This window comes from Crocuta crocuta, unplaced genomic scaffold, assembly GCF_008692635.1.
Source record: "Crocuta crocuta isolate KB4526 unplaced genomic scaffold, BGI_CrCroc_1.0 scaffold45, whole genome shotgun sequence".
In the NCBI taxonomy this organism is placed as follows: Eukaryota; Metazoa; Chordata; class Mammalia; order Carnivora; family Hyaenidae; genus Crocuta; species Crocuta crocuta.
Window position 1 is genome coordinate 2,859,166 of NW_027530544.1, and position 23,924 is coordinate 2,883,089.

The 23,924-nt window shown below is 40.8% G+C and overlaps 1 protein-coding gene across 2 annotated transcripts in view; it reads left to right on the forward strand.

Annotated features, from left to right (window-relative positions):
* LOC144234340 (kalirin) overlaps positions 1-23,924 on the forward strand; it is a 479,489-nt gene that overhangs the window by 325,522 nt on the left and 130,043 nt on the right. For both annotated transcript variants that reach the window (XM_077767624.1, XM_077767625.1), the window contains exon 11: positions 16,769-16,960. In XM_077767624.1, coding sequence (XP_077623750.1) covers positions 16,769-16,960 — 192 coding nt within the window. The remainder of the gene's footprint in view (positions 1-16,768; positions 16,961-23,924) is intronic.

The window sequence follows — 23,924 nt, forward strand, 5'->3', positions numbered from 1 at the left end:
TTTGGATGCTTTAGGGACGTGGCAATGTTCACTAACTCCAGTCATGAGTAGAGACACCCCCAGGGCCACACAGAGGCTAAGGTTTTCCTTTTCCCCTCACTGAGGGTCTCCCAATACTGCAGTGGCCTTTAGGAGGGCCTGATCAGGGAATTCAGCCTCTCAAGCATTGTGTGTGTGTGTCACTCCCTGTGGCCCTGGAACAGTCCTGTGGCTAATAGCCATATTTCTCCTGAATGATGATGTGATTTTTAAAAAGCTTTTTTATTATTATGTTTATTAATTTGGGGGGGGAGGGGCAGAGAGAGAGAGGGAGACACAGAACTGAAGCAGGCTGCAGGCTCTGAGCTGTCATCACAGAGCCCAATGCAGGGCTCCAGCCCACAAGCCATGAGATCATGACCAGAGCTACCCAGGTGCCCTGATGATGATGGTGATGATTTTAATGGTACACCTGGGGAAGGTGAGATGCAAGCTGCCTAGGCTTTCTAAAGCCACTGAAATTCCAGTCCTAGTGAGACTAGAAGAGGGATGATGATTCTAGAACTGGATCTCTCCTGTTATTCTTTTCACTTATGCACCATACTATTCTTGATTTTGATGATTTTTATTTAAAGGGCTCCAGGCATTTCAATCCACACCAGCCTGTCAGTTTCTTAGACAGCAGCATCCAAAGACTGGCTCCTGCCTGTCACTGTGCAGCTATCAGCTCATGCCATGGACATTAAGGCTTTGATATTTATATGACAGTGATGGGAAGTCTTTCAACCACACCATAGGGCCCCATTCCAGACAGAGGCTCTTGGGGGTATTGTCCAAGAGCCTGTCTCACTTTTAAGTATTGTCAAATTTGACATGTCTCTTACTTCTGACTGCTCAGGAAAACAACTCAGGGTCATGGGTAGTTGATGCTGGCATTGTGCCCAGGGAGAATGATTTCTAGGACTTCATAGGTGATTATTTTTAACTGGATCTTTTTTTGCATATATATGTCATACCAAAATCATGTTACTTCTAAGCTATGATGAGCAATGTCATAAGACCAAACTGAGAAAGATGACATGTCTGACTAGGGTTGCGGAGAGATTTTACATTTTTTGTAAATATATATTTCACTATGGTTGGCCTAACATTAGTGTCTTCACTAATCCCAGAGCTAGGAAATGCACCCATCTCTAAGCTAAATACATTTGTAATGAGGGGGCACCTGGGTGACTCAGTCAGTTGAGCCTCTGACTCTTGATTTTAGCTCAGGTCATGATCTCACAGTTTCATGGGTTTGAGCCCTGCATCAGGCATGGAGTCTGCTTGAGATTCTCCTTCTCTCTCTGCCCCTTTCCTGTGCTTACTCTTTCAAAATAAATAAATAAACTTTAAATATATTTGTCATGAGATCTATTTACATTTCTAAATACACTTGGTTCACAGAAATATAATAGATCCCTATCTTTCCCTTAAAATTTCTTTTATTTGGTATTTTTCATATTTTGAAAGAGATTCCTGTTGTAATAACAAGTGAAATACTGCAAAGATATATAAATAGAAATGCTAGTTATCTCTTTACTACTACTTCCAAATCCCTCCCTCCCAAGGTAATCACAGTTATCTTGCATGTCTTTCTTCTTACACATACAAAAATGGGCAAATGTATACAGATATAAATATTTCTGTTTATTTTTTAGAGTAATTTCTAAAGAATGCATGTATGATTTTTATACTTTAAGTGACTTTTCCATTTTTTCATTTATAAAATTAACACATGTTCACCATACGATGTGGAAAGCAAGAAAATAGTGGAAAAGAAAAATCATTCCTTTTTTTTTAATTTTTTTTTAATGTTTTATTTATTTCTAGGAGAGAGAGAGAGAGACAGCGTGAGCAGGGGAGGGTCAGAGAGAGAGGGAGTCACAGACTGAAACAAGCTCCAGGCTCGAGCTGGCAGTCAGCACAGAGCCCGACGCGGGGCTCGAACCCACGAACTGCGAGATCATGACCTAAGCGAAAGTCGGACGCTTAACCGACTAAGCCACCCAGGCGCCCCAAGAAAAATCATTCCTAATATCACTTAGAGATGATTATATATAAACTATTAATATTTATTGGCAAATTTTTATTTAGCATGGCAGAGTGCAAAGAGCATTTTGTTAGGGGTGAAACAAATGCGAATTCCAGACCAGCATCTGCCATTCACCAGCTACTGGAGCTTACTCAAGTTTTGTTGTTTGTTTGTTTGTTTGTTTTAATCTTTCTAAAGCTCACTTTTCTTATCTGCAATTTGAGATAATGATGTAATTTACCACATGTAATAATGTTTGTAAGTGGATCCAAATCTAGCAGCCATCATGATCAGCAGCAATTTTTTTGATTGATAGATAGATAGACAGACAGACAAACAGATCATACATTGGTTTACCTGCCTTCTTTGTGTAGTCTTACATTAGGAACACTTACTCAGATCACTAAATAGTCTTCAAAACATAATTGTAATGACCGCATCATGTGGCTGTACCATAATGTAGTAAACCAGTCCTCTATTATTGAATATTTTGGTTATGCCTAGTTTTTGCTTCTGCCTAGTTTTTGCTTCTATAGGACCACAGTTACCATATTTAAACTTCTAAGTAAAGTGTGAAATCTGTGATAGTCTTTAGTTCTCCCAAGTTTTTCTGGTCTTCAGAAGCATCACTATTCATTCAAAGACTGAAGCCATTTTAAGGCAAAAGACTAGATTTCTTTCACCTCAAAATTTCAGCCCAGGCTTTGAGCCCTGCCCTTAGATGAGTGGTTTTAACTTTAGATAGTGGCTACAATTATAGCTTTTAAAAAATATCCTGCCAGATGCCACCCCCCAGCCCCATTCTGATTTGAGTAACATGAGGTAGGGCCTAGGTCTTGCTTTTCTCCTCCAGTCTCCTTTATATACCTCCTTACCCTGTCCTATAAGAACCACGGTACTAGATGATTTCTTAAATCTTCTGCCACCTGTGGATTATCAGAAAAGCACTGTGAGCTGAGGACGTTGTATGGTCTCCCTCACTAGGGCTTCCTCTATTGTCTTATGATCTAAAACAGTGGTACTCAACTAGAAGACAGTTTTGTCCCCCAAGGGATATTTGCAACATCTGGGACATTTTTGTTTATTAGATCTGGGAAAGGGGTTGCTGTTACATTTGGGTACAGGCCAGGGATGCTGCTAAACATTCTATAGTACAAAGAATAGCCCCCATATTAGTTTTCTAGGGCTACTATAATAAAGTACCACAAGCTGGGTGGCTGTAAACAACAGAATGAACAGTCTCAAAGTGCTGGAAGCTGGAAGTCTGAGATCAAGGTATCAGCATGGTTGGTCCCTTCTGAGGGCTGGGAGGGAGAATCTGCTCCAGGCCTCCCTCCTGGAGTTTGACAGTTTACTGGCTATCTTTGGTGTTCCTTGGCTTGTAGCTGTATCATTCCAATCTTGGCCTTCATGTCACATGGTGTTCTCTCTGTGTTTGTATCTTCACATGGCCACCTTTTTTTTCTTATGGTGAAAAAATATATATTTAGAATTAGCCAGCTGGACTCAGCTTAGATGATCCCAATTTTGTTGGCAACATTCAAGCATCATAGTCAGGAGCCAGTCAAACATATGCCTTCTTTCCATCGGGCTCGATCAGAGTGTTGACCTTGGCCACCTCAGAGTTGTAGAGCTTCCTCATAGCCTGTTTGATCTGCTACTTGTTGGCCTTGACATCCAGGTGAACACAAGGGTGTTGTTGTCTTCTGTTTTCTTCATGGCTGACTCGGCAGTTAGGGGGAACTTGATGATGGCATAGTGGTCAAGCTTGTTTCTCCTGGGGGCCCTTTTTCAAGGTTAAAGGGGCTGCTTTGAAGACACACTGTCTTGGTCTTCAGAAGGTAGGTGACATGCAGATCTTCTTTTTTTGTGTGACTATGGACACCTTTTAGCACTGCTTTCTTAGTTTTCAGAGCCTTTGCTTTGGCTTTGGCTTGGGGGCAGGGGCTTCTTTCTTCACTTTTGCACTGTATTCATAAAAATGGTTTCCAAGGCCAAATGACCATCTTTTTATAAGGCTACCAGTCATACTGGATTAAAGCCCACCCAGTTCCAATATGACTTCATCTTAACGAATTACATCTGCAAAGACACCGTTTCCAAAAAGTGGTCACATTCTCAAGTACTGGAGATTAAGGCTTCAGCATACTCTTTTTGGAGGAACAGAATTCAGCCTGTGACAGCCTCCCAAACAAAGAATTATCTTTGTTTATTTTGTTTGTTATTATCTTTGTTTATTATATTTAGCCCAAAATGTTAATAGTGCTACTGTTGAGAAACACTTTCCATATAACCTGTGGATCAAAGCCAAGGAGGTAGGTCAAGGTAAGAATGGGGCAGGTAGGAGTGGTCCAGGGTCTGCAAAGTGGAAAATGAGCAGGAACTCCATCAGTCAAGAGGGTCAGTGACCTCTGCTCTTGGGTCAGAGGCTATGGGCCTCTTCCAGATCTGTACAGACATGGACAGCTGCGATCCACAGGGCTGTATGTGACCAGGAGGGAGGAAGGGCTTGAAGGGGCACTATACTAACTGGGCTAAAGCAGAAGTGTGGATGGGCCAAAGCCCCTGCTTCATTAACTCATTATCTGACCCCCACTTCGCTGGGTTAGACCTAGCCTTTCCCTGTCTATCCCCTTCAAGACTGGGACAGAAGAGAAAAGTAAATCCCCAAGCCCACAGGTTTTCAGCAGTATTTTCAAGCCAACTGTCTTGTCTCCTCAGAACCCTGCCTTTTCCCTCTCACACCCACTGCCTCCCACTGGCAGCCAAACATAGAACATGGAAAACAGGAAAAACAGCAACACAGCAAAGTTATATTTTTTGAGAGAGAACATTACTTTGGGTACACCCCCCCCAAGATGTCTTGAGTTGCCAAGCCCTACAGCAGGTGGCCCTGTTCATCTTCGTTCTGTGAGGATGTTATCTCACCAACTGCTTGTTTCCTTGGCTGTAAGATGTCCACATGAGAATGAACTTCTACAGGGCCAGGGTCACTGGGCAATCCACATATCGACGTCTGAACACTTAGGTCTACCTTGTTCATTTTTCAAATATTTTTTTCCACATTCTACTGTTGCACACTCCCCTTCATTATTGTGCCAATTTGAGTAGAGTGAAGGAAAAGGAGGCATGGGGAAGGGTGGCCAGGGTGGAGACTGTGTTATCAAGTTCTGGGAGTGGTGAGTTGCTTACCAGCAGCAATATGGATGCCAGCTGCCTGCATCTGGGGCCTGTTATCAGGAAGAGGATTAAATGCTTCCCTTCTCTGTCTTTAGAGCTTTGTGTCTTTAGGGCATCTTGGTTCTGATCTTCTGATTGCTTAGCTCCCTAGGGCCCTCTACTTTGCCTCACGCTGGAGTTCTGGGACAACCTCTGGCCTCTAGTCCCCTTCCTGTTTGCTCTTCTTTGGATTCAGGCTAAGCGCCAGTCTTGGCTCTCCCAGGCCTGCCTATAGCCCTGTCTCTACTTTCAACTACTCTCCCTATGCTGGAGGCATAGGCAGGGAGGGGCAGAGACGAAATCCTTTCTTGCTTTCTGTCTCAGCCGAGCAGGTGTGGCCACATTTTCTGGAAACTTGACCAGTCCTTTCTTAAGCTGGACCTGATATTTTCTGTCCAGCCTGTATTGGCAGCCTCTAGGATTGACCCTACTTTTTGGTCCAGAAACAAGTTGTTTTTGTGTTGTTGTTGTTGTTGTTGTTGCTGTTGTTATTCTATTAAATAGATAATATGCTAACAGTTAATTTTCATTCTTTCTTTTTCTCTCTTACCTGCAAGTAACTAGATATTCAGCTTCCAGCCTGAAGCTGAGAGGAAATACATCGAACTTTCTTTAAAGTATAACATGTAAATGAATAGGGCTGGTGCAGAATAGAAGGAAAGAGAAAGAATCAGTAAGAGAGAACAAACACTCTAGTGAATAATAGGTGATACTCTTTTCTCAGAATTCCTAGACCTAGGTACATTCTTGAATACTTAAAAATTAGACTATAGGAAAATAAAACTTTACTTAAAAAAAACTTTACTGAAAAAATGTGGAGTTCTGAAAATATACCATTTTAGTAATAGGGAAAGGTGCTGAAGCATTCCAGATATAGAAAGGAACATGCTCTCTAGCAAGTAGTGATGCACATAAGGATGGGACAGGGTGGTGACTGTGTATGTAAGTGTGTTACAGCCAGAGATAATTTCAACACCCGAACTCCTGTGTTGGGAGGTATTGGCATCTATAGTACTTACTTCTGGTATTAGTCCCAATTAATAGACTCCACTTTAAGGAGCATCTGATTAGGACTGTTCATTAGACATTCCTTGTTTGGACATACAAATTGCCCTAATGAAAGCAACTATTGTTTGTTGCCTTATTTGGAAAGTCATAGGAAGATGCCCTTTTAGCAGATGTAATGTGTTGGGCTAACCTATCACTGGTACCAAGAAGTAGTTTCCTTCCTTTTTCCTACTGCTTCCCACCAAACACCACTTTGCCATTGCCAGCGTCCATCCCATTCCTCCTTTGTGAAAGCCAGCAAGTAGAGAAGAAATGTGTGCCTGATGCTCCAGGATGAAAACTGAAAAGCATTTTCCTCTGTCACCCTAGTTATAAATGTGGACTAATTGTACATGATGCACAATGTTAGTACCGAATTTTAAACATATTATGTGCACAACTGAATTTCTTTATTTTATCCTGGGAATCTAACTCCCGTTTATGTGAAAAGTATATTCTCAGTGCTAAATAAGAGGTTTACAAAGAAACTTTTAGGTCACTACTCATTTTCAAACTGGGGACTACCTACATTAGAAGATGGTAAATATCCACTTCCAAGCCTTACTACTGACAAGATGCTGGGCTGCACAGCTTTGGGGTTCAGTACCTGTTAAAAGGAGAACACTGTGCCTACTAAGTACATTTATGAGTAGTTGAGTTAGAAAAATGAGTAATAAAGGACTCTTTACTTCAAGCAGAATGTAATTCTCTCTGGAAGTACCATGCACACTTTGAAAGTATATTACAAAACAAAATGAAACAAAAAATAGTAGTTGCAAAGGAATAATTACAGTGTCATAATTTAAAAATCAAAGGTACCAGAACAAATATAATGCAAAGTAACAGAGAAGAAGAGGAGGTAAAGATTTTACACTGAATCTTAGAGAGGTACATGGGGGTTTTATTCACAGAGACATGGCTTGCTATTGTCTGCCTATGTAATGTACTTCAAACATGTTACTTTATCTTTCTGAGCCTCAGTTTTCTCATTTGAAAAGTGTGATTAATAATTCCCATCTTATAATATCCTAAGGCTTAGAGGTAATGTATATTAAGAGCCTAATCCAATGCCTAGCACACCTGTAGGTACCTGATAAACTTATACTGCCTTCTTTGACCCATAAATTATTTAAAAGTATGTTCTTTAGTTTCCAGCTCTTTGGAGATATCCCATAATATCTCTATCATTGATTTATAATTTATGTTATCATCAGAGAAAATATTTTCTATGACAGTATCCTTTTAAATTTTTTGAGACTTGATTTTTGGCCCAGAATACGTTATATCTTGGTAAATGTTCTGTGAGCACTTGAAAAGAATATGCATTTTGCCCTTATTGGATGGAGAATTAATAAATGTCAGATCAGTTAGATCAAGTCTTCAAATCTCCTATGTCCTTACTAATTTCCTTTTTACTTATTCTATTTAATCATTGGGAGAGGGGCATTAAATTTCGATTATAATTGTGGATTTGTCTGTTTCTCCTTGAAAGTTTATCAGTTGTTTGTTTCATGTATTTTAAAGCTTTCTTAGTAGGTGCATAAATGTTTGGGATTATGATGTCCTTTTGATGAATTGACCCCTTTATCATAATGAAATGAATTTCTTTTTCCCCAGTAATGTGATTTGCTATGAAATCTACTATGTCAGATATTAAGAAAGTCACCCCAGGTTTCTTTTGATTAGTGTGATCATGCTATGTTTTTTCCATCCTTTTCCTTTTAACCTATTTGTATCTTTACATTTGAAGTGCATTCCTTGTAAACAATGTATAGTTGGGGCTTGCCTTTTTATCCAACCTGACAATCTCTGCTTTTTGATTGTGGTCTTTAGACAACTTATATTTAATGTGACTATTGATATGTTTGTCTATCATTTTGTTATATTTTTCCATTTGTTTCATCTATTCTTAATTACTTTCTCTCTTCTTTTTTTCTTCCTGTTTTGGGTTAATTGAATATTTTTTTCCTTAAATAAAACCCAGCTTTATTGAGATATAATCCACATAACATAAAATCACCCTTTCATTTATTTTTTAAGTGTATATCTTTATTTTGAGAGAGAAAGAGAGAGAATGAGTAGGGGAGGGGCAGAGACAGAAAGAGAGAGACAATCCCAAGCAGACTCGGTGTTGTCAGCACAGAGCCCATCACAGAGTTCAATCTCTTGAACCATGAAATCATGACCTGAGCCAAAATCAAGAGTTGGATGCTTACCCAACTGAGCCACCTATGTGTCCCACAATTCACCCTTTTAAAGTATACAATACCATGATTTTTATTGTATTCACAGAGTTGTGCAAATATTGCCACAGTTATTTTTGGAACAATTTCATCACCCCCAAAAGAAACTCTATACCCATTAGCAGTCACTCCAACCTCAGTGTCTCCTAGAAAGCAGTAATATGCTTTTAGTAGAACTAGGGAGTATAGGGGTACCTGGGTGGCTCAGTTTGTTACGCATCTGACTCTTGACTTCAGCTCAGGTCATGATCTCACAGTTTGTATGTTTGAGCCCCATGTCAAGCTCTACACTGACAGTGTGGAGCCTGCTTGGTATTCTCCCTCCCTCCCTCCCTCTCTCTCTCTCTCCCTCTCCCTCCTTCTCTCCTTCCCTCCCTCCCTTCATCCCTCTGCCTCTCCCCTGTTCTCTCTCTCCCTCAAAAAATAAATAAACAAAAAAAATTAGAACTAGGGAATATAATATTAGGTAAGTGCAATAAGCCAGAGAAAGACAAATACCATATGATTTCACATGTATGTGGAATTTAAGAAACAAAACAAACAAGCAAAGGAAAAAAAAAAAAGAAGAAAGGTAGAAAAACCAAGAAACAGACTCTTAACTATAGAGAACAAACTGATGGTTACCAGAGGGAAGGTGGGTGGGAGGTGAGGAAAATAGATGAGGGGGATTAAAGAGTACACTTATCATGTTGAGAATTCAATATTTTTTATGATTCTATTTTATCTTCTCTTTTGGCTTTTTAGCTATAACTCTTTATTTTGTTACTTTAATTGTGACTTTAGGGTTGTTTGCAATATGTGACTTCATTACAGTTCACCTTCAAATGATGTTTTGCCAGTTTTCATATGGTATAAAAAACCTTACAATAGTATAGTACACCTCCATTTCTCCCTTTCTGACCTTTGGCTATTGTTGTCATATGTTTTACTTATGCATTTGCTATAAACCCCATCCTACACTATTGTTATCTTTATATTATTATAGTTTTTTTTAAGTTTTATTTATTTATTTTAAGAGAGAGGGAGAGAGAGACAGACAGAGACAGAGAGAATCCCAAGCAGGCTCCACACCAGCAGCACAGAGCCCAACACAGGGCTCAAACCCACATATTGTGTGATCATGACCTAGGCTGAAACCAAGAGTTAGACCCTTAACCAATTGAGCCACCTAGGCACCCCTTAATCATTATCTTTTAAAGAGATTTACATAATAAGAAAAAAATCTTACAGTTTTTTCCCCATATAGTTAACATTTCTAGTGTTCTTCATTCCTGTGTGTGGATCTGTATTTCCATCTGGTACCATTTTCCTTCTTCCTGAAGGACTTCCCTTAACATTTCTTGTCATGTAAGTCTTCTGGTGAAGAATTCTTTTAGATCTGTTTGTCTTAATATGTCTTTATTTTCACTGGGTTTTTTGGACAAATATTTGTGCTAGGCATAGAATTCTGGGTTGACAGGATTTTTCTTTCTTTCAGTACTTTAAAGATGTTGCTCCACTATTTTCTTGTTTGCATTGCTTCTGATTAGAAGTCTGCTGTCAATCTTTATATTTAGTGTGTGTGTGTGTGTGTGTGTGTGTGTGTGTGTGTATCCATCTTTCTTTTCCTCTGGCCACTTTTAAGATTTCCTTTTCTCTTTTTTCAACTTGGTTTGATTCAACTTTTATATGCCTTGCTCTAGTTTTCTTTGAGTTTCTTGTGTTAAGTTTTAGTTTCTTGTGGACATAATAAATTTGGAATTATTTTGTTCATTATTTCTTTAAATATCTTTTCTACTTTCCATACTCTCCTTTAGGGATTTCAATCACATGGGTATTAGTTTTAATAAAGTTGTTCAACAGCTCACTGATGCTTCATTTAAAAAAATTCTTTTTCTCTCAGCATTTTGTTTTGAATAGTATCTATATTGCTGTGTTTTTTTTTTACAAATAGTTTATTGTCAAATTAGTTTCCACATAAAACTCAGTGCTCATCCCCACAAGTGCCCTCCTCCATGCCCATCCCTCCTCCCCCCCACATCCATCAGTCCTCAGTTTTTGTCTACATTGCTGTGTTTTTTAGTTCAGCAATACTTTCTTCTGCAGTGTTTAACCTACTATTGATATAATCCAGTATACTTTTCATCTCTTGAAGTGCAAGGTCTTTATTTTTTAGGTCTTATGTTTCTCTACTTAACTTTTGAACATATGAAATACAGTTACAATTGCCATTTAAAAAACCTTTGCTAATTTTAGTATCTATGTCAGTTCTGGGTCAGATTTGATTGATTTTTCTCCTCATCATAGATTATATTTTCCTGATTCTTTGTATATCTGGTAGTTTTTTATTAGTTACCAGACATTGTGAATTTTACCTTGTTGGTTGCTGAATATTTCTATACTCCTATAAATATGCTTTTTTAAAAAAATATTTTTTAATGTTTATTTAATTTTGAGAGAGAGAGAGTGAGCAGAGGAGGGACAGAGGGAGAGGAAGACAGAGGATCCAAAGCAGGGTCCCTACAGACAGTAGAAAGCCCAAAGCAGAGCTTGAACTCATGAAGCATTAGATCATGACCTGAGCCAAAGTTGGATGCTTAACTGACTGAGCCACCCAGGTGCTCCCCTATATATATTCTTAAGCTTTATCTTGGGACAGTTAAGTTACTTGAAAAACATTTGATCTTTTTAGGTCCTTCTTGCAAAATTTGTTAGGCAGGACCGGAGCAGTGCTTGGTCTAGTGCTAATTATTTACCTCTGCTGAGGCAAGACTCTTCTGAGTACTCTACCTAATATCCTGTGATTCATGAGGTTTTCCAGTGTGACTGGTGGAAGCAGGTACCATTCCCAGCACTGTGTGAATACTGGGTGCCCTTACCTTTAATTCTTTCAGGTGGTTCTTTTCCCTCAGATGCATTCTCTATATATCTTCCCCCAGATTGTTTAAGGAAAGGTGAAAGAAATTTATTTGTCAACATTAAATAGTATTCAAATGTAAAATTTTAGGCATCACCTTGATTTGTCTGCCATTCACTTTTGTCAAAATCCAGTGATAAGTCTGTATCTTCCCCAATGCCTGTACTTCCATGTCTCTCTTTCCCTCATTCGCTCCTTTCGTCTCATCGTCCATGGGCTCCAGCTCTGCCAGCCTGGAAAAATAATCATCAGGAAAGAAATTGTCACCTGGCCCTCTGGTAGTCACATTCTCAAGTCCACACTGCCTCTTTTGAATAATATAAGTGCTTCCTGGACCTTATCTTTCTCATCCCCAGAGCATACAGCCAAGAGTGCTAACTTCATGTTACCAAGGAAACCAACTCTTGATGCTATAGGTGCTTATTTTCACTGTCTCTTCCACTCCCTGCCCCCTGCCCTTCTGTTTCAGCCTAGGGAGACTGAAACCATACCTGTGTTTGGAGGATGCCTCTGTTTTAAGAGACAAGGTATCCTAGAATGTTCTGTTTTTTCCATGAGGAGAAAGCAAAAACATAATGGACCAGGCCTGCAGCAGAGGGAATGGAAGGTAGACTGAAGGCCTGAATTATCTAGGGTATTTTTCCTGGTTGACAAAGGAATTGGGGAGAGAAAAGCAGAAACTGCAGCTACCTCTGTGTCCCAAATGTCTGATTCAGGGCTACAACAGGCCTTGCTTGAAAACCTCAAAGCCTGAAGGATCAATAACCTAGCTCTTAGAAACCATTTTGTTATATCAGTTGTTGATAAGAGGTCAAGTACAAGGCAGAGGCTATGAAGCTGGGAAACCCAAGAATGCCCAGGAACTGTACGCAGAGTAAAGTCCAACTCTGGCTCTGGGGCAGAAACTGCTATTTATTTGGTCAGAAGGTGAGCAGAAGCCTGTCATGATCTGTGCCCCAATTTGGGGTGATGATAGGCATGAGTGCACTGCTTTGGTAATTCTCTAGCTGATATTCTCTAAGTACATTTCTATTTCAAGACTGTGCCAAGAGGTAGGATAAACCAAATGGTGTCGAACATTGACATGGATTCTAGCATGTAACGTCTTGTACCAAGTATTGATGGGAGCCAAGGATTGAATATTAGGATTGATGGGGAGTGATGTATTCTTTAATTTATTAATTCACTTACTTAATATTTATGGAGCATTTACTTAGTGCCAGGCACTAAAGGAAAGAGATGAAAGACATTATTTACCTCTAAGCAGATGAGAAAGGCAAACACTTGTATTAGAATATGGCAGGTACCATGGAAGGGGTTGGCACAGATCACCCTGGGAGCTCAGAGGAGCACATCTAGGCCAACCTTGGGTGGGAAGTGGATGTGAGGGTGGACTCCCTGGAGGAAGAGGTGCCTGGTCTGGGTCTTAAAGGGTAAGATTTGATCATGTTTAAAAAAATGGAGGAAAGCATCTCAGCCGTAAGAATAGGGGGAGGATTCAATGCAATGAGTTTCTGGAAGTGTAAGCAATATATTTCATGGGCTGTAGGGGAGAAATGTGAGTTGAAGCGGAAGAGAAAAGTCAAGTGTCAGATGAAGAAGGGCCTTGCATGCCATACTAAGGTATTTTACCCCAAAGGCAGTGGGAAGCCACTGAACAGTTTTAAGAAGAGAGGTGTGATTGGATCTGAATTTTAGAATCTCTTTTTGGGAGAGGCTGGGCAGCAGGTAAAGCAGGGAGCCCAGCTTTTAGCTTTGACCCCATTGCCCTCCCACCTGTCTTTATTATGCCCTTCTCTTTATAAAATGTATTCTCTAGCTCTTCTCAGCCTTATCCAGTATGATTTCCTACCATTGTCTAATTTGTTCAGGTTGACTTCACTTATCAAACATACCATACCCATCTCTGTGCCTTGTTTATTCAGTAAACACTTAATAAGTGCCTATCGTACACCAGCCACAGCTCCTGGCATGAAGAACCAAAGATGAATGTAACATGCAACCTACATTTAAGGAGCTTGTAGACCAGTAGGGAGATACCCATGAAGCACATTGTTACATGTGAGCATGAACATGGCTATGGAATGGGATTAAACATAGAGCACTGTGACCTAAGGAAAAACGAATACTGTCAATGAGAAGTCCTCTTCCTTCTCTACTGAGTCCTGCCCATCCTTAGGCTTCTGCCTTCACTCTGTATAGAGGCAGGGTCATGTCTCTATACACCATACACTCATCATATCTGTCTTCTGCTTAAAACTGTTCGGTGGCTTCCCACTGCCTTTGGGGTAAAACATCTCAGCCAAGGCCCCTTTTCATCTGACAGGATAGTGGGTGGTTTGGAGCTTGGGCTCTGAAACAAGAAAAGATTTTAATCTTGGTTCTAGCATATGAGACATGTGACCTTGGCCAGAAATAATTTGTGCCTCAGTTTCTTCATCTGTAAAATGGGGCTGATGGCTGTGTTGACTTCATAGTGTTATTTTGAAGATTAAGTGAGTTAATATGCATATAAACCTTTAGACTGTCCTTGGCATGTGAAAATTATTATGCCAGTAATTATTGGCTATTTTTATTCTCAGTTTTTATCCATTTTTTCTGTATCTATATCATGTCAAAGAACTTTAACCTTTAATTATTATTGTGTTACTTGCTCATTTTTCTGTGTTGCCATATTCTTTCTCTCAAGGATGATTAACAATAATCTTTTGAGGCAACATACACTGTATATGTATCTGTACTCCTGAGAGACTCACAGCATTAGGTATATATTAGGGTGATCAGCCGTCCCAGCTTGCTTAGAATTGATAGGACTTTTCATGTTAAAATCAGGAAAGTCCAAGACAAACTGGGACAAGTTGTCTACTTTATATATACAGTAGGCACTTCAGTTTTGCTTTTTATAGATGTCTTATTCATCCCAAACTTAACTTTTAAGTAAGCTTGCTTTCACTTTGCCACAAATATTTATTGCCTAGAAAATATAAAGTCACAACTTCTGGGTTTCTTTGGGGTTTCCTGAAACTCCCTAGGGCTTAAAGTAGAAAATCTGAGGGATTCCTGAAAAACATTCTCTCCCATCAGCTTTGGGTGTATTTACTAGAAATGGTGGAACCCCATAAGAACCTTCTTTAACCTGGCCCACAGCCCAGGAAGTCTCGCCTGCCCATCATTTCCCATCTCTCTTGGTGTTTCCATCATGATTCTGAGTATTTCCTTCATTTGCTCTCCAGAATCAACATACCTTTAGTTGACTCGGTGGCAAAGCCTCTTTCCTCACACAAGGATCATGTTTTTTCCATGAATTCCCCAAGTGCGGCCAAAGAATTTTTCTTCCTTTTCTTTTTTTTTTTAAATGTTTATTTATTTTTGAGAGAGATAGAGAGACAGAGTGTGAGCAGGGGAGTGGCAGAGAGAGAGGGAGACACAGAATCTGAAGCAGGCTCCAGGCTCTGAACTGTCAACACAGAGCCCAACGCGGGGCTCAAACTCACAGACCACGAGATCATGACCCAAGCCGAAGTCAGACGCTTAACTGACCGAGCCACCAGGTGCCCCATTTTTCCTCCTTTTCAAGTGCCACCACCACTCTACCTTACCCTGCACTGGGACAGCATTTGCCATAAGCCACTGTTTTTCAGACATTGTTTTCCTTAAGGATCCACTGTGGCCTCCCTAAGTATTTCTTAAAACCATGACAAGTGTTTGCTGAAGGCCTGCCCATCTTCTACAGTACAGTCAAGGGTCTGTGTCAACAACCTCTGCAAGTTTCTACCCCAGTGTGTTAGTTTCTTGGGGCTTAAATAACAGAAATTTATTCTCTCTCAGTTCTGGAGCCTAGAAGTCCAGGATCAAAGGTGTCAACAGGACTGGTTCTTTCTGAGGTGTATGTGGGAGAATCTGGTCCATGCTCCTCCTAACTCTGGCGGTTTGCTGGCAATGTTTATCATTCCTTGGCTGGTAGATACATCCCCCTATCTCTGCTTCATCTTCACACAGCATTCTTTTTGTAAGGACAACAGTCATGTTGGATTAAGAACCCACTCCACTCCAGTGTGACTTGATCTTAACTAATTACATCTGCAATGACCCTTTCCAAATAAGATCACATTCTAAGGTTCTGGGGGTTAGGACTCTAACATGTGAATTTCCAGAGTTGGGGAGGGAGTAGAGTTCAGTCTTTAATGCCCACATCTTCAGGTAAGTTAAAACAAAACAAAAAACTCTATGGAAACTAAAGACCACTTCTCCACAGTCATTGCTCATAAATCCATTTCAATTTTTTACTCATTTTGCGTTTGATACTATTTCTGCTACCAGATTTGCATGGTTACCAGTATCCACTTATTCACCACTCTATAGGGCATTGTATGACTGCAGGGATATTAAGAAATATAATATACAGTTGAGTCACCAGTTCTAAATCAGGGTATATCAGATCTTTTTTAAGGGGAGCCTGCTGAGGAAAAGTTGAATTCACGGCATAACTATTATAAAGGCAGTGACTCCATCCTGATGAATAATAATTACAAGCTGGTTGCCTTTTTAAATGCTTTAGAGAATAGCATGGTGTGTACAGACATGGATTGAAGGATTGTGTGTGTGTGTGTGTGTGTGCGCGCGCATGTGCATGCAGTAGCTTATGATGAAATCACTGGGCTCCTCCCCAGCCTTCCTGCAAACATTAAACCTTCATTGGGTGCTCAGGGAATAGCCTGCATCTCCTCACTCTGACTGTGGCCGCTTCCTTCTGTCAGCTCCCTGGAATTGTTGACCCTTGCCCCTATAAAGAGATAGCTCTGTTCCAAAAGATAAACACCAGTAGTTGCAGGGAACTTGGTGGGGGGGAGTCCAACAAACCTCCCAGTTATTGTTTCCCTGGTGTTCTCACATAGAAACACAGACGATCTTTGTGGATGAGGTATTTCTGACTCTGGCAGTTACAGCCTGAGATGTGAAGGCAATGATGGATCTTCACAAGGGTGGGGAACTGCAGCACATGGGAGAGGGGGTTCTCGCATTGTTTTCTCGCTTCTTTCCAGGGACATCCCACCTCTGAGAAATCCCAGAAACGGAGGAGGCACCTAGCTAGTGCCCATTTATGCCAAGCTGCCAGGCAGGCTGCTAGCTTGCTGAGAGGCAGCGGGCGAGCCTGGCACTCAGCTCCTCTGGTGCCAGATCAGGGAGCTGTGGGCTTAGCGCCTACACCCTAGGCTCCAGCTCTGGGCAGCCCCGGGTGGGCTGGGGGAAAGTGTGAAGCTCTCAGTCAGTGACTGCAAGTTGACTTTCCCTCACTGTTGCTGCTGGCAGAACACCTACACCAATGCGGACAAGCTCCTAGAGGCTGCAGAGCAGCTGGCTCAGACGGGGGAATGTGACCCTGAGGAGATCTACAAGGCAGCTCGACACCTGGAGGTGCGCATCCAGGACTTTGTGCGCAGGGTGGAACAGCGGAAGCTTCTCCTGGACATGTCTGTCTCCTTCCACACACACACCAAAGAGGTAAGGCAAGCTGATGGAAAGGGGGCGTTGGCTTGGTTGATTTGTTCTGGCAAGGGTCAGGGCAGTTTCCTAGGAAAATGGCCCCCAAGGTATGCCCAGGGGTCCAGATGGTCTTGGGGTTACTATCCTCCTAACAGTGACGATACTAACAATTTGCTCCTGATTACCTGTATTTAGGTCTCCACCAAAATGGAACATTTCCTTCTCATCTCTAGTGAGGAGGGAGCCACCCAGGCAGGTAGTTTAGGGAGTCTAGCTAGAGCATTCAGTCTGCAGCTGGAGAAACTGGGAGATCCCTAGTATAGAAATAGTCACTGCAAGAGGAAATGTAAAATAGCAGAGACTCCCTTCCCACCCCATACCCAGTTTCTCATCATTGCTGTTTCCTATCAGAAATCAGTCCTGCACAACTTTGATCACCGTTGCTACCAGCAAGAAACGTATAGAGTTTGCAAATGCGTTCTATGCTTTTCTTTTATTTTTTTAAAATAGAGGATTAAATCTTCTTAATGAGGTCTGCCACAGGGTGGTGATGTTAATGTGAGTTGGTTCTCAACTGTCTTTTTGTGGAGTGGTGGCCAGTGAAGGAAGGGGGACTGAGGTACCCTCCGTGCAGGAGGAAGGCAGCTGGGTTTAAATCTGGCCCTGAGTCATTCACAACGTGGAGACGGGAAAGGGGAGAATGGATTATGTTCCACTGTTGGCGGGGCAGAGGGGCTCATAGAAAGGAGTTGGGTTGCAAACCTGCAATTGCTTTTCATTTCTGATTAACATGGGGGCATTTGAAATTGAGTAAGTGGCCAGTAAGGAGGCACATTTAGCATCTTCTATAATAACACCCTTGGCAGATGAACTCATTAGGTGTATGCATGCTTGTATTCCCCCAGGAATTCATTTTAATGGAGTATTAATTAAAGTGTGATTGCTTCTCAGGAAAAAAAAAATTAACCCTACTTAATTAAGTTGATTTTTGATATTTGAAATGCATTAAGAAGCCTGGTTGTTACTACTTCACAGGCTTTTCTGACACTTGGTGGGAATGAATGCAAATTGTTGCAGTGTCTATCAGAGAAAAACATGAAAAGATAATGTTTTCTAAACTGTGATTCCCCAGGCAGATGAAGGGGCTGGTGAGCTCCCTGAAGCTGGCTCTGCTTCCTCTCCGTGGGACCCACAGTCACTCTCTGATGAGTGTCTGTAAAGCAGGGGGATTAGCTTTAATCCAGGTTTCCTGCTTGGTTGTCTGCTCGCTTGTGACTCACTGGATTCTTAATAATGGTTTCAGAAACCAAAGGCATGTGTATTCTCCTTTAATGATGAGCCTGTGGGTGATGGAATGGAGCATGAATGAACAGGAGTCATGTTCCTCGTGAGGGCTGTGGGGGTGCCAGCTGCCCAGGGAGGTGGCAGATGAGGTCAGTGTAGCTTCGTCTCCCACCTCCTGTACATGGAGCTCGAAGGCTGGGGTTCTAGTCCAGATTCTGCTGCTATAGAGCCATGTGAGCTTGTACAGATCACTGTGTCTCTGGCCTTGGGTTGCCTCATCTGTAAAATCATGCAGTCGGATTCGGTGGCCCTGAGACCCCTTATGGTTTTAAAGTGAATTCAAGATTCCTTTCTTTTTCTTCTTCTCTTATTTGATATTGATAATAATAATAATAATAAATAATAGCAATTAAGTCTGAGGTAACACAGGTGACTTACCTAACCTAAGAAGTGGCTCATTGTAAGCACTCAACGTGTAGTAGGTAGTATTGTTTTTAATTGGGTACCCACTATGTACCAGACACGTGGACTCCTCATGATAATCTTGTGATCTAGATTTTATTAAACATACTTTCAATTGGGAAAACTCAGCCTCACAAAAGAGTCTGTTTAAGTTATGGAGCTTCTAAATCATACACCGGAGATTTTACCTGTCTTCCTGAAGACTGCTCTCCCTTGCCCCTGCTACTTACTCCACACTCTCCTGTTTTCTTCTTGCATCTCCTCCCCTCCTCTGCTCTTCTTCCTTCTCCTTACTCTTCTTTTCCCTCTTTACATTTTCAATCTCCAAAGCAGGCCTTGATGGGGAGGGTAGATCTTAGCTGAGAAACGTAAAGTGTTGCCAGGTTGTGGGTGTGGGAGACAGATATTGATAAGTACTGTCATAGATCCTTCCTGCCTAGTTATGGCTAATTTCTTCCTCCTTCCTTTCCTTTCTTCCTTTCTGTCTGCATACAATCATTTGCTGAGGTTTTGCATTAATACCAATGTGTAATAGAATGTTATCATGGGATATAATTTTGAAGGAATTAGAGCCTCCTGTACAGGACATTTCTGAGTAGGAACTGAACATCTGTCTTCATAAATGATTTAACCTAGACTCCCTGTGACTTCCTAGGCTGAAGTTCATAATTTTACTTTTGCCCACTTCCTATATCAAAAGATTTGCTCTAATTAGGATCAGAGAGAAAAGAGGAAGACGATATGAAAAAGATATGCTCCAGCCACATTTCTTCTGCAGATTTGAAGTCTGTTTAATCCTATAGGTCCTGCTTTATGAATTCTTGGTAGCCATAGGAGTCTGGAAGGTTAAAACCTTCTAACCATTTTATTGCAGTGTTATTCATAATTTGAATAACTAGAAACTCTCTGAATATTCTGTGTTGAGTGATCCATTAAACAAATCAGAGTGCATCTAGCTAGTGAAATATTATACAGTCATTATAAATCACATTGTCAAAGATCTTCAATAGCATGAGAGAGGGCTTGTAGTAAAAACTGTATATCCAGCATGACCACAATTTTGATACACACCTGGAATAAAGACTAGAGAGAAATATACAAAGAAGTTAAATGTTATGGGTAATTTAATTTTCTTTTGCATTTTTTGGTTTTATAACTTTTCTTCAATGATATTTTCAATTGAAAATCAATAAGAATCCCAATAATGTTATTTTACAAAAATAAAATTTGTCATCCCTACTTGGAGAGAAGAGATACACTATAAAGAGAGGTGACAAACGTGCTTGGGACCTTCTTATGCTTGCAGAGCCTTAGTTATTAGTATATATTGTGCTAAACTTTCAAATAGCTTCTTCTTTTTGTCCAGGAAAAGGAGGGCAGCTGGCATTCCGCTAGCCTGGAGAGCAAGGGAGCATGTAGAGAGAATGTACCCAGGTCCTCATTTTCTTTGTCCAAGGAGAAGGCATTTGTACCAAGTGTCATCTGCTCTGCAGAGATTGTCCAGACAGAATTCTCTTTCCTTCCTGTGTTTCCATGGAAATACTGCAATTGCTAGGCTTTCAAAATATCCCTTTTTAGGTATTTTTGTAGTAATAATATGAGAGTCAAATTAACTAAAGAATGTGGCCAAGATAATCAACCTCAACTCTTTATTACACCGCTTAACTAAATGCCCATTTCTATTTGTTTCCAACCTTGTGAAATCATTCTTCCACACTTGCTGCTCAGTCACACACACACACACACATACACACTCCTCAGACCCTCACGTGTACACATGTTCTTCTACCCACCACCCACCATAGAATCAAAACTAAGTCAGTCTTCAAAAGGGATGATGCTTTCAAGAATAAGACCGCTTCACCCTCTGTTTCAAGTGCCAAACTGTCATGGAGCTCATTTAAGAAATAAAAGCTGGTAGTCGATGCCAAAGAAAAATGATCTCTTCAAAATGAGGGAGGGGCTCCTCACCCTCTGGACTAGTGTCCATTAGACATCATGGGGAGTCGATTGTATCAGCACAGTGGCTGCCAGAGCTGTGCTGATGGACTAGCCAATCAGCAGGTGAACGTTATAGAGTAAAAATACCTCTTTCCTTAACCACTCATCTATAAGCCTCATTATTTCTACAGACCTCCTCGTGTCTCTCTTCCTTGTCCCTCCCTGACTGCCTTTTTCCATTGCCTCTTTCTCAGGCTGTCGCACTTTGCAGGCAGGGTAGGCTCCATGGGCTGGCCCCTCCTAAATACACTGGTTCACTATTAGGACTAATTTTATGTACTGCATTTCAAGGTTCCCTTAACTTTAGCCCTATGAAGGTTCTCAAACTTCTCAAATTAGGCCCATTCTTTGGGTATAGCTATTTGGGGCCACAACCACATGTGTTCTCTGAGAGAAAGAACACATAAAGCCATCTAAGTGTTTATATCAAAATGGACCAAGTATTCATTGCCAACCAAAGAGCAGACCCCTGAAGGGATGGGTCACAGTACAGGTGTGTTTGATCAAGAAGAGCATCTGGAAATGGCTGAAACATGAGAGGCAATGGAGAAAGCAAGTGCTAATATACGAGACTCTCAGTAAGCAGAAGCTAAAGAAGATTACCCCAGGGGGAGAGAAACCAAAATGGAGAACAACAGCGAAAAAAACACGTGGTTGCTGTTACCAATTACCTCACACACTCCATGAGTTTACCTAGTTCTGGCAGTCGTTGTTTGTGGTAGCCTGAAGTGAGAGACCATTCTGACTAGCTCACTGTTGCTGCCTGATAATTAGTAAGTTAGTAATGGAAGTGGCTCTCTGATGTGGATTCTTTTCAAAGCAATCTAGGCATGCCCTTCAGGGAGACGTCAGATGGACACATACACAGAAGGAAACACACAGGATAGGAAAATTGCAGCCTAGGAAATGGAATATTGATCCTTACTTATAGTTTAGTGACACTAATATTCATTTCTGTCCACTTTATGCCTCAGAGATGCCTATTCAAAACTGTGAGCCTGCAATTTAAATGTGCTGCCACCAGGAGGTACTGTGTGCATGTGGCCTCCTGGGATTGCAAGTGGCTCACTACTCAAGCTTTCTAGGTTGGATATCTCAGTATCTAGGCTGTGACTGCAGAGGTTCAGTTTAGAGAGGCATTTCTTTAATACCCTCTTCTTGACATCAGACTTAAGAGACACTATAGCATGTTAGAGCTGGAAGGGATTTTAGAAACAAGCTGGAGAGACCACACATATGCATGCATACACATGCACACACTCACCATGTTAAATATGAAGTAGTTGAAGCAGAGCAGTTTTCCCATGCTCATGGAATAGCCTGACAGGGCAGAATCAAGAATTATTGTCAGTTAATACCAGTTCCATTCAAGAGCTTCTTTCCTTCTGTTTGTTTTTTTAACAGAAGGAAAAACAGAGAAAGATGTCACTAACCCTTTGTATTTGGTGCTGTAGCCCCCTACCCTATCTCCAAGTCAAATTCTCTTCAATCACTAGCAATTTTATTTGACATTTTAAACTCTTGAATGTAGACCAGCCTTCCTTTTCTTATCAGGCTGCCAACCATCGGGCTGAGCTGCACTGAGTATTGTCCTTTATCATTTATCTCTTAGCTGATTTTCCTTAGTAGGAAGTAGGTTTTCACCCTGCCTCAGACAAGAGTTTATAATACAGTAGAATATGGGAACAGAAATGTGAGAAATCAGTTTCAGTTCACTGGTCAAAGAATATTTTGGAGGAGGACACGTTGTCCTAATGACATTGAGTTCAGAAGCCAGAGTATATCCTCAGATGTCCCTAGTGTTTCCCTGGTCCCCTTGTTTACAACACTGACACCTCATTTTTATCTGGAAATTTCTGTCTTTGCCCCTGCTCTTTAACTGCATGACCATCATGAGGAGAGAATGCCATGAATCATGGTGGATGTCCTTAGAAAGAATGATGCTTTCTTCCCTACACCTACACCAGAGGTGTTCAGGTTTTATTAAGGATGAAAGGTGGTGGGGGGAAGGCTATGAAGCCATTAAAATAGCTTAAGGATGGTACTGAGAACAAAATTATCTTAATTCAAATAAAATTCTCAAGATCCTTATAAGCCTCTTTTCTATCTCTCTTATTCCTATAACAATGAGTGCCAGCCTTACCCTAATAGTCTTCTGTCTCAATGCCTGTCCTCCCTTGAGACATCGAGTTTCTTTTCCTTCTCTTTCATGACAGGCTCGGTGTCTACAGTTTTTATCTCTCTCTTTACATCTTTTCTTTTCTTTGCTTCTACTCTCCTCTTTTCCCCTTCTTTCTTTCCTTCAGAAATATCCAGGCTTTCCAGTTTCTAAGGCTTTCCGATCTCAGGACAAAGCAGCAAAAACAGCAAAGAGAGGCCCAGCTCAGCCTAGGATTTTGAAGGACTACTTCCAAAATGAAGAAGTATTTCAGTTTCCCTCTGACTTCTGTTGGACCTAGGGGTGGCTTACATCAAAAATATCTTTTATTTTTGAGGCACCTGGGTGGCTTAGTCAGTTAAGTGCCTGACTATTGATTTTGGCTTAGGTCATGATCTCATGGTTATGGGATCAAGCCCTGCGTGAGCCTCTGTGTTGAACACGGAGCCTGCTTGGGATTCTCTTTCCCTCTCTTTCTGCCTCTCCCTTACTCACACACTCTCTCTCACAAAATAAACAAATAAGCATTTTAGAAATTTTATTTAAAAACATCTTTTATTTACTTGTTTGTTTTGAGAGAGAGAGAGAGAAGAGAGGGCCAGAGGGAGAGAGAGAGAGAGAGGGAGAATCTTAAGCAGGTTCCATGCCTAGCACAGAGCCTGATTTGGGGCTTGATCTCATAACCATGAGATCATGACCTGAGCCAATACAAGAGTCGGATGTTTAACTGACTGAGCCACCCAAATGCCCCCCAAAAATATCTTTTAAATATAATATCTACACTTACTATATAACAGGTACCATTTCTAAATGATATATATAGATACAGATATGTATATAGATATAGATATATCTCACTTATTTGTGTATATATGCACACAAACATACACACACATATATATCAAATTAGTAATATTTACAACTCTGCGGGGGTAAACACTACTATTATCCCCATTTTACTGGTAAGGAAAACTGAGGAACCAAGGTACAGAGAGGGTAGTTTATTTGCCCAAGGTTATATAGCTGATACATGGTAGAACTGTGGTTTGAAACTCTTTTTTTTTTTTTTTTTTTATT